At 29.1% G+C, this 12,268-nt stretch overlaps 1 protein-coding gene across 1 annotated transcript; it reads left to right on the top strand.

The window, feature by feature from the left end:
- Window positions 1-2,051: 2,051 nt before the first annotated feature.
- Window positions 2,052-3,929, top strand: LOC100200350 (HUWE1-associated protein modifying stress responses 1). Its single transcript, XM_065802740.1, has 3 exons — window positions 2,052-2,364; window positions 2,766-2,879; window positions 3,596-3,929. Exons 1-3 carry the CDS (start codon window positions 2,160-2,162, stop codon window positions 3,922-3,924), a joined length of 648 nt encoding a protein of 215 aa, XP_065658812.1. The 5' UTR covers window positions 2,052-2,159; the 3' UTR covers window positions 3,925-3,929.
- The last annotated feature ends 8,339 nt before the right edge of the window (window positions 3,930-12,268 follow it).

Here is a 12,268-nt window from a genome sequence, read left to right on the forward strand (position 1 = left end):
CACATTATGTAAAATGTTACCAGTGGCGTCCCAAAGAGAATGGCATGGGGGAGGATGGGAGTGAAATATGACTTTTTGCCCGCTAGATTTACATTTTATTGGAAAAAGACAAAAAAAAACAACAAGTTCCTACATTTGCCGACAAGGTTGGTATAGCCGATATTTGCCGACAGGTTTTTTATAGTTAGGGGGTTAGACACCCTTACGCCCCCCCCACCCCCGTCTCCTAAAGACGGCTTTTAATGTTGCGGTTAATAGTTAACTAAATCAAAATAAACATTATAAAAAGTATATTAAAAGTATTTTACATTCTTAATTCTTTTTACTGCTGAACAAAGGTTATAATAATGGTTATTAATAAAAATAAACTCTGATTACCTTTAAGAACAAAATTTTTTGAAATGAATGAAATTAAAAAGTACGAAAAGTATATTAATTACTTCATTTTACTTAACGACTAAATAAAGCAGTAGTCAAAATTTAAAAACGCAAAATAAAAATTGGTTTGAATACTTTCTAAACTAACATTGATTAAAATGAATAGATTGTTATTTTGTTTTTTTAGTGAAGTTTGAAGCTTTTTATTTGTTTTATTTGTAAAAATTTTTAATAAACTTTGTTTTAATGAAAAAGATTCAAAGAGGTAACAGAAACAAAGTCCAGTTCAACAGGTACTAGTGCTGCAACTTTTATACTGAAACACTTAAGTATCTCTAGCTCTCTGTAGACATCTGACATGCCTCACCTTTAATTATTTTGAATTTTATGTTCAATTAATGTTTAGTTAATGTTCAATTTTATTGACAAACACCTGCTAACATTTGAAGAGTACATGAGATAAAATGGCAGAGTCACATTTGAAAAGTTTTGAGAAAGTATATATTAATCATTTATAAAAGTTTTCATATAAAGCATAGAAGTAAATTATAAAAAATTATTTCTTGATTAATTTATCTGAAGTTTACATTTTTAATAAAATATTTGTAACTTTTATTAAAAAAAATTTTTCCTAACTTTATACAAAGACTTTTATAAATGATTAATATATACTTTCTCAAAACTTTTTAAATGTGACAGCCGTTTTTTCCCGTGTACTCTTCATTTGTATTTCAATTTCCACTAATCGAATGTTCGGTAAACGTATAATAGTTTATTTAAACTGTTTCGCTAAATGTGCAATGTGTAACCCTGGTAGTGCTATGGAAATTTATCGCATTTTCGATCGTTGTAACCTCAGTCCGTTCTAATTTTTTGTTTAAAGAAAGCGCTTTTGCAACTCCGCAACCAAGCAAATTATTCGCGTGTAGAAGAGATGTGAACTAAGTTGCTGGAAGGTAGCGCAACTTAGCGTATTATGTTTTTTAATTGATTATGTAAATTAATAAAATTGATTATGTTGCTACGTAATATAACGTAGTATTTTAGCGTATTATTCTAATTTAGTCAGCGTATAAAATACTTTGAATTATAATTTTTGTTTATAAACTCTTCAAATAACCTTTTGTAAGAAATGTCTAAGCCAAAATGTCAAAGCCACAGAAATATCAAATGTCTCACACGGAATTTTAAAGATATGTTTTGAAACTGAGTTCGTAACCTTTTTGTTTCACTAGTAAAAGAAATCTACTTCAAAATTGTATACTTGACTTTTAAGGTCGTCGTCTTAGATTAAATTGACGCTTAGAATAATATAAAAAAAGTAATACTTTGCCGGCTCGACCAAAAAATATTTAATTATCAACTTTAAAAAACGTCAAAAGACATTCGGAAAAAAGTGACATTAATTAGCAGAGAAAACAATCAATAAAAACAAAAACAATAAAATAAGACAAAAAAGAAATTTAAAATAACATTAATATAAAAACTTCCAACAAAAAATAAACAAGCAACTTCATAATTAAGAAATTTAAAAGTAGAATTATAAAAGCAAACAATTTTAAATACAAATTATTTTAATTCTAAAGAATCTAAAAACTTTAAAATGACGCATAATTTGGTCAACAACAACAAAAAAAAGACTGGGCGTGAAAAACGCCACTAAGTTTTTATTTCCCACAATTCCCGAGAACGCAACGACCATCGTTTCAACAAAGACTAGAGGGGAAGGGAATTTTTGGTTGTTTTGTTTTTATTTCAGTCAATGTAATGTTTTAGCTACTATGGATGACCACGAACATGTCTCAGATGAGTCTTTTTTAGACTCGTGGGCTCGTTTTTCTCCAATAGAACGAGAATGTTTTCAACACATAGATCACGAAGAAACATTAGTTGATAGAGAGCACGAACAAGAAAGAAATGCTGCGATTGAAAGATTATGGGCTACATTTCAAGATACAGCTTCATCGCTTGCTCATTTGTATAAAGGTAGTTAATACCCATTCGTTACAGAGTTCTTTTTTTTTATAATAGTTTGTTAAAATATTAGTGGTAAGGTTTTGCTCACTCAGGAGTTTCAGTAATTTATTTCAAAATGTGAAGCATAAAATGCTCATGTATACATTGGTTATTTATTTCACAACGTGAAGCATAAAAATTAAATGCATATATGAAAATGCAGAAACTAGTGAAATTAATAAATTAATTAGTTCTAACTTTAAACAGTCTTGAAAATTAATCTACTAATAATCTGTTTACAAAACAATTTTTTATTCTTCTTATAAATAACTTTTTAAATATGAATCAAATTAAGTCGCAATTACAAATATTCTTTCAAAATATGACAATATTTTTATCATTTACTGTAGATAAACATAAAATACTTTTAGAGCGTCCTTTATGTGATTGTTGTGACCAGTGCACATATAACCGTAATCAACCTCATGAAAGGTATTGGCAACAGTTCCAGGGTGCAGCTAATAAAGTAACATCACTATATAGAGGTAAACTAATTGTTATATTAATTAATATTTTCCATTTAAACACAAGTTACATGAGCATGAATCTAATCTATAAATAGTTTATATTCTAAAATAATTATTTTAATGTTAAGTTTTTTCCTTGTTTTTATTTATGCAAAATAAACAGACTAGATCTAAAGAACCTACCCACAATTTTGTGACAGTATTTCTTTATTTAAAAATAAATTTATTTTATTTTTGTAATTATTATATTATTATTTAAAGTCATTTTAATCGAAAATCATAAATAATTGGGATATATAGTTGATTAATTAAAGGCTATGCATTTAAATATAACTTGAATATATATATATATATATATATATATATATATATATATATATATATATATATATATATATATATATATATATATATATATATATATATATATTCTCAGTAACTCTAACCTCCAAGGATCAGGGAAAACAGACTAAACAAGTTTTTAATTTGAGAAAAATAAAACAGTTAGACATAATAAAAGTTCTAGTTAACCTGTGTTTAAGTTACCATGATTTAACCGTATATATGTTTTTTTCACATTTTTTAAATTTGAAAAAAAACTGTCAGAGTTTAAAATTTGACTTTCCTTTACAGTTAGGTGTTATTATTTTTTGTATCTAATAGATGGTCCAATGATTATAATTTATTCACTTGAAGTTTTCAAATAAAATGAGCTATATATATTTTTCTTATAGATGGATCTGAAGGCATTCGTGCAGGATTTGAATTTGGTTACAAAGCTGGATACAAAAAAAGAAATAAAGACCTTGCAAACTGGCTTCGTAAAAAGAAACGGTCTATTAGGCGTGAAGATATACTTTTAAATTTATCAGGACATTCTCCTCCTCGTAGGAAAGTTAATGATTCTGTAAGAACAATTTCACCCAATCATGATCTCACCATGTCTCCAGAAAGTAATGGGGAGTTTGATTTTCTAAATGATTCGAGAATAGCTGAGGGGCGTAAACGCCATACAGAATTTAATTTATTTGAAACGCCTCATAAGAGGAATAAATTTTCATAAGTAAATCTTGTTATTTTTTTGTCATCTGTTTTAAATTGTAACTATATTAAATTTGGTCTCTAATTACATTAAGTGGTTTCTGTAAATAAAGGTAATATTTAAAATTCCATATACATAAAAATTTTCGTAAGTCTCATATCTTCTACCTGTCTGTATAAACTATATTTTTGTAATATAACAGTAAAATAGAATTTTCTTATTTCTTTTGTTGTTTTTATTATGATTTGTATGTTTTGGGCGTTTTTTACATTTTTTTTAAATTTATACAACCATAATTTTTTTTTAAATTGTTTCTTTTATAATCATTTCTGGTATCAATAAAAAAATTAAAGTAAATCCTAACATTTTTGAATTCTACTTTAGGGTGTCCCACCTTTAACCTGACCGAAAAAAAATTTAAATACACCCTATCTCAATCATCCTTATTTGGTCCCAAGACACACCAAAAAAATTTTTAGGTCTCCAAGTCAAGGGGTTCCAGTGCAAGGTATTTTTATATGCGAGGTTCCATGGAATTATTCGCCCCCTCTCTTTCGGTGCCCCTAATTTATGAATTGAATAGTAGAAAATTGTCCATTTACATTTTACATTTATTTTTGTTCTGAAAAAAAAACCTTTCATTTTAGAGTTAATACTTGTAGAAACTTGTCATTTACAACAATTAAAGACTAAGTCAAAAATCACATTAAAATTACATAAAATCACTTTTTTTCACGGTTTTTTTGCACAACTCGCATGGTATCCTGTAGAAGACTTTCTTCATGACTTTCAGCCACAAAATCTTTCACGAGTTTGATATGGCGCTCAACCCTGTCATTTACTACTACTAGATTCTCCATCTGATGCTGAAAATGTCTGTAGGAATCATTTCAAAGTTATCCTTTATCCGTGTGTTGATTACCGTATTTATACCTAGGTATGTGAAGAGCAGCCAGGAGTCCTTAGTGATAAAGTCGGACAAAACTGACATAGGAACCACATGAGTTGGAGGTTGAGATTGCTCCCGTTCAAAATCATCAGGTTGCGGACAATTGAAAGCTAGCAGCTTCTGAGCTAGTCCAGCTCTTTCCTTCAGTTCTAAATGTCTATTTGCTATTGAAAGAATAACTAGCTGTGGGGTCAGGTACCAACTATGACGGACCAGGCTTGCATATAGCAGCTTTTTCAGGGGACCATACTTGGATATATATAGCTTATTGCTCATCATTTCATTAGCTAGCTTAAAATCATCCAAATCATGTGGTGGAGCCTGGGCCGCCAGAGGAAACTTTAAAAAGTATGCTCCATAAAATGTGACAATAAAGTCAGTTGACAGTTCGAGCATATCTTTCTTACTATTATTCAACTTTAAATTATTCTTTGAAGTCAACTGCATTGTAAGCAAGTATAGACAATCAGCCATGAACCTTGCTTGATGGTGGGCACCTGGTTGTTTGAACTGGAAACCAGGTAGATGGCCACCAAGGTAAATGACTATTAGCTCACAAAGAACTTTATAATCTCCCCTTTGAAAGCAATCTTGTTTTAGGGCTGTTATGCAGAAGTTCTTAGTATCTAATACCCTTCTATGAAAATCAGTACCTACCATATACTCTTCTTTTCCATAATTGAAAAACAGCAACTGATCAACATTATTTGCCCTTTCTCTCATTTCTGGCCAGACTTTTTGAAAATCTTTATATATTGCACGTGATGGAGATTTTCTTGAACCTTGAATATAATCCATTGCATGGGAAATATGCCTTTCAGATATATGGTGCCTTTAAAGATCAATTTTCAAAAGATGCAAAATGTAATAATTTTGCAACAGTTTAGTGCAACAAACTTTTAAAATATGTTATCAAAATATTTATTTACCTACAGAGCAGCCAAAGCACAGGTCTTTTAAGCACGTGATCCACGAAGAACTTAATTGCCCCCTTGTATTTTCTAGAATTAGAGGCCGTTGTATCTGCACTACAACCAAAGATCTGTTCAGTGAGCTCATGATACTCTAATATGTTCTGAATAGCTATAGCCTGATCCTGCCCTCTAGATGACTCAATTTCTAGAACTCCTAGCAAGAAATCTAAGTATTCATTGACCTGGGGGGATGATATATATATTGAGAGCAAGCCTTTCTACAGTTTCAGACATTTTTTTGTCAGTTCAATAGTGTTTGACCAGTTTTGCACCAAAATGAATGGCAACCTTTAAACCCCGAACTTTGTCCAGATTTTCTTCTCTCACTATTCTAGCTTTATTTTCAATCACAATCTTTTTGTTTTTATGAAGACTACTCTTTGATACAGGAACTGTATTTAGATCAATACCACCAATCTTGAAAAGTGAGGACAGAAGTGAAGTTCCAGCTCAAACACTGACCTTTTACCTAGTCAAGAAAGGAACCCACTTGTCAAGAACATCATTCATTGAAAGCTCCATGTAAATCTTCACTGATCTTCTTTTTTTTTTGGCAAGGCTCAAAGCCATTGTCAGTATCAATGGCACTCGTACCACTTGAAGATAATTCTCAAAATCTTTCATCCTTTCTATGTCCTCTATAGCTTTTTTCTTTGACATTTCTTGTTTTTCTTTTTTATGTTGTTCTTCTTTACGCATATAATTCTATCATATCTAATATTCGTTTTTTCCCGTCTATTATTTTTTCTATTAATCTTTCGCAGTGTCAAACTTAACCATTTCACCTTTGAATGCTTTTTCAGGAACTCAATATCTTCTGTCTTTGCTTGCTTGTCTCTATTTTCGTCATCTTTTATAAGTTTTAAGATGTCTGTTTATAAACAGGAAAAACACATTTTGCTTCTTTTATAAAACTCTCTGTTTTTGTTTTATATTGCTCTTCTTTCATCTTGTTTATTTCCATAAGGGTTCTAAGACTACACAGGTTCTTGTAGCGTTCATAAGACTTCTCAAGCTTTTTCTTCAGTACTCATTCTGTAACCCGAAATCTTGAGAAAAACCCACGCTTGTCCCAAATATTTAACAGTTCTCTCAGAATGCATATTCCAGTAAATTTTCCCCTGTTACTTTTTGTACACTCCCCTCCAATGCAAAGCATAGATCTTGACGTTGTCTTTTGTGCACAGGATAGTTTTGCGTTTTGATTATTCTTACTTGAACTGAGCCAATAATTCGACAACAAACTTCTCCCTGTGTGGGTTATCTAAACATATATAAAAGTCTTTACATATTTGTTTCAAAAGTTTTTTACTTAAAAAAAGCTTTTCCAATTCATTATTTTAGTTAAACCTTAAAATATTACCTTTGTGCAAACATATGTAATGGATGCTGAAGTATGTAGATTGTTCTTTTACACCTATAAGTTCTCTGTGGAGCTAAACTTATGTTGAAGGATGTACTTGAGGTTCCTGGTTAACAATCCCTGTTAGTCTTAGGAGAGGTATATCTGATTGGAGGAAGACTTATGCAACGTGTAGTTACCAAAGAGCTCTCCTCATTTTTCTCTCTTACATTACTCTGTCCATTTCTAGTCCTTGGAGATTTACGAGGAAATCTATCATCATTATCGGCCATTATATATTTTAAGAAATTTGTTATAATCTGAAAAGTATAAAATTAGAGGGTCTTATAATATTTTACATAAAAACAATTATTTGAATAGTGCATTAATGCGACTAAAACAATGACAAAATATTGCAAAAACAATATATTTGAATCTGACTTTATTCATCCAAGACACAATACTTCAATTTTTGTATAAAAAATCTCATTTTATGTCTAAAATAAGACATCTTAATTTAGTGGCTGAAAGTCATGACGAATGTCTTTTAGAAGATTCCATGCAAATAAACCGAAAATAGGTTGGAAAAGACATGAAAAAAAGTGATTTTATGTAATTTTAATGTGATTTTTGACTTTATTTGTCTTTAATTGTTGTAAATGACAAGTTTGTACAAGTATTAAATGAAAGATTTTTTTTTCAGAACAAAAATAAATGTAAAATGGACAATTTCCTACTATTCAATTCATAAATTAGGGGCACCGAAAGGGAGGAGGGGCGAATAATTCCATGGAGCCTCGCATATGAAAATACCTTGTACTGGAACCCCTTGACTTGGAGACCTAAAATTTTTTTGTGTCCTGGGACCAAATAAGGATGATTGAGATAGGGTGCATTTGAATTTTTTTTGGTCAGGTTAAAAGTGGGACACCCTATTCTACTTTAATGATGTTTACTCTTACTCCCGGCAAATATGCAAATTTTTTTATGGACTATTAATATTGTTTAGGAAATAACTTGCATCTCTTTCTACTCTTGAGCGTTGGAGAACTAGATTCGTGCAGATGCATCTCTTTCTTACTCTTAGATGCATCTCTTTCTACTCTTGAGCGTTGGAGAACTAGATTCGTGAGTGTGAGGTACACATTTTAAATCCCACAATATTTTTGGTAGTATCGCTCCTGGTTTGTTTCTTCGTTTAGAGGTCTTTTTTGTCTCAATATTTCCTCTCCGTAGGCCGAATTATTAAGTAAAAAATGAAAGTTGCAAATGATGAGCCTTCTGCCCTTTTGATATAGTTAATTGTAGATAAAAAAGTTATATTGCTTTAATAAGGTCTTTAATAAACAATGGAACTTTATTGGAAATCAGCTTTCTAGTTTGTAAAGTTTCGAAAGTCCTTTATTCTCCAAACAGATATGCGGTATCCATTTGAGGAAATTTAATTGTCTTATAATTTGACTGTTGGTTTACTGTTATTTAAAGCACTTTTATAATTAAATAAACTTTGGACTTCTAAGTGAAAAAAGTATAGGTAACCACCAAATGTTGTACAGTCTCATTTTTGAAAATATTTTGTCGACGTCCACAAAATAAAAAGATGGTTAACAAGCAGGTCAAAATATTTTTTTGTAATATCTATGAGGTAAAAAGTAATCTTATCTTTTAAAAATACTTTTGTATAAAAAGCATTATTAACGTTTAAACGTTCATAATATTTAGAATATCGAATAACTTCGAAGGTTTATTCGAATAACTTCGAAGGTTATTTCGAATATTGAATAACTTCGAAGGTTTACTACTTTTAAACGACAAATTTATTTACACTACTTCATACTAAATAAAAAATAATTTATTGTTGCACATAATTTGTTGTTATTTTTATTTATTTTTTTATTGTGCTTTACTTTGTTTGGTTCTACAGAGAATCCCTTGATTGATATTAGACGATCCCGAAAATTTAGGATTATAAAAAATGCCGGGATCCCAGGGTTGCAATCGCTACTCCCAACTTAAATAGTGTTTGCTAACAACCTTATTGGGAAGGATTTAGTCATGATATTGTTTCTATAACAAATGAAACAATTGCAAATATCTTAAGTTTTTCTAACAATATTTGAACATCGTTAAAACAATTAAATTTTAAACAAGCAGGTACCAATGGCAGAAGCCAGATAAAAATTTATTTACGATAAAATTTAAAATTGTAAATAAATTTTAAATACAAATTTGTATAATAAAAAAGCATAAATTTTTGTTAATAAAAAACGAAAATAAGAAAAGGGTTAGCCATTTCTTAAAACGTCTGACAAACTCAAAAAAAACTTTTATAAATTAGGTATTTTAGGCAACATGTTAAGCAAAAAGAAAGAACTATTCGAAGATTTTAAGTAATATAACTTCAAGAAATTTTAAAATTTTAATCACTTCCATGGATTTTAAATAAATATAACTTCAAGAAATTTTAAAAAAATCAAAAAGATTTATTTTAGTAATAGATTTTTTTTACCTGTATTATATGCATGGTGATTTCAAAAATTGTAATGGTTAAAAAACTTCGTCAAGTACCGTAAAACGCGCTGAATAGTAACAGTAAGGTGAATTAAGACATAAACCAGAAATATTTTTTGAAGTTTTCAAAGTGACAACGACAGCTGATAGATCAGTAAATATTTTTTTTCCTGTTAAGTATGGATCAGGCCCATATAACTGGTAATATGTGAAAAAATTGAATGTGAAACTTTTTTGGCACAGACAGAAGCACTAAAGGTGTAATTGTGAAACTTAATCAAATTGTTGCATAAGCAATTTAATAAAACTGTGAGGAATTATAGATTATACACCTAACGTATCCAATAAAAAAATTGGAACATAAACCTATCCAATTTGAAAAAATATCTAATATTACGGTGCATTAGACAGTTGTTAATATGTGGGTTGTGAACATGAGGGTTATTGTCGATTTTGCCCAGAACTCAGAAAAAAATTTGGAAATTGTACCTGGTCCAAACTGATCATGTTTTTTTACTAGGAGGAATTTCTCGAAACAAATATGCGTTCTGCAAAATACAAGGATGGGTCTCAGTTTATTTATCCTTAAGTTAAGGATAAATCACTCTTCTAAATATTAGGATGTACAAATCAAACAACTCTTGTACGTAGAGATGTTTTTTGAAATTCAATGTAGACTCAAGGGAATGGTGCAAATTTTCATTTTGTTAATACATAGAAAGTGGTACATGTACCACTTTCTATGTATTTTTTGTCTTTCTATGTATTTCTATGTATAATTTTTGTTTGTACTAATTAAGAATATAGTGCACTTAATTTTTATTTTCATTCCAAATAATAATGTAATGAATAAACGGTGCTCATTTATATGCATTTACAATTCAATTTGTATGACAATTTTTATTGTTCCACTGTGCCTCATATTATACTGAAAATTCCTAATTTTGATACTCAGAACTACTCCTTTTAATAACTTTTGTAATAAAAACTTTAATAATATTTTGTTGTTTAATGAAGATTTTGTCCAATTGTGTTCCTATTGTGCATCCTGTTTGTGGTGAATGTTACAAGTGCACTTTAGGTATATACGCATATTTCAAAAACTTTAAAAGTGGGCTTTTTATACCCCTATCAGAGGTGGAATGAATATAACATCTAAAACAATTGGTGCCTTTTTCATGTGTGGCAAAATAAAGTTTGTCATTATATATTATATCACAAAATTTTATTATACCACATTATTATTATTATTACATATATATATATATATATATATATATATATATATATATATATATATATATATATATATATATATATATATATATATATATATATATATATATATATATATATATATATACATATATATATATATATATATATATATATATATACGTCCCGTAACGATCTAAAATACAAATATAAACCGTAACGTCCACTAAACAAATCGTAGCAAAATTAAACTTTTACTACTTGCCTGATGATTGTGATAACACATGAAACTCAGAGTTGCAATATTAAATTATATTATAAACATTAGCATTTAGCTAATTCCTGGTACTGCGGGTAACAGTAATATATATATATATATATATATATATATATATACATATAATATATATATATATATAATATATATATGTGTGTGTGTGTGTGTGTGTGTGTGTGTGTGTGTGTGTGTGTGTGTGTGTGTGTGTGTGTGTGTGTGTGTGTATATATATGTATAAATAATGCAAAGGATCCAAAATCGAGAAAAAACGAAGTCGAGAGAAATCGAGAAAAAACTCCGTAGCAGGGGCGGATCTAGGATTTATTTCTCCTTTGGCCAATTTTTTTCCAAAAAAATGACCGCCCCCCAAGCTCCATAACCAAATTCCTTCCAGATACCAAATAAATACTATACCTCCTCCGTTAATTATTTGTGAACTCCCCTTCCCCTATTCACTCGGATTCATATTTTTAAAAAGTTTCCATTTCCCAGGTGTGGGGGGCTACCAAAGAAATGCAACGCTCCCCCTATGGGACCACCCTAATTGCATAATTTGAAAAATTTTTTTTTAGTCATTGACACTTGGCGATAGCATCTCTTTATAAAAATAAGAACGCAACTTCTTTAGTAATTTTAATTATAATAATCTTAGTGATGTTGAGATTAAAATCAGCGCTACCTTCAGCGCATCATATAGCATCAGCGCTAACAATGGTATTTTTTTATTTGCCGATTTTTAGCCAATTTTGAGGATTACTAATATCATTATTCCCATATGACCAAAGATATTTTTCAACAGTCAAATAATGGATTTAATGGAACTTTAATTAATCTGCTTAAAGGAAACTATTTACCTTTTTAAACTATTCATTAAGTTGCAAAATATATATATATATATACACATATATACATACATACATATATAAATATGTATGTATGTATATATGTATATATAATAATATATATATATTTTTCATATTAAATATAATATATATATATATATATATATATATATATATATATATATATATATATATATATATATATATATATATATATATATATATATATATATACATATATACATACATACATAT

This window comes from Hydra vulgaris, chromosome 08 (genome assembly GCF_038396675.1).
Source record: "Hydra vulgaris chromosome 08, alternate assembly HydraT2T_AEP".
NCBI classification, from domain to species: Eukaryota; Metazoa; Cnidaria; class Hydrozoa; order Anthoathecata; family Hydridae; genus Hydra; species Hydra vulgaris.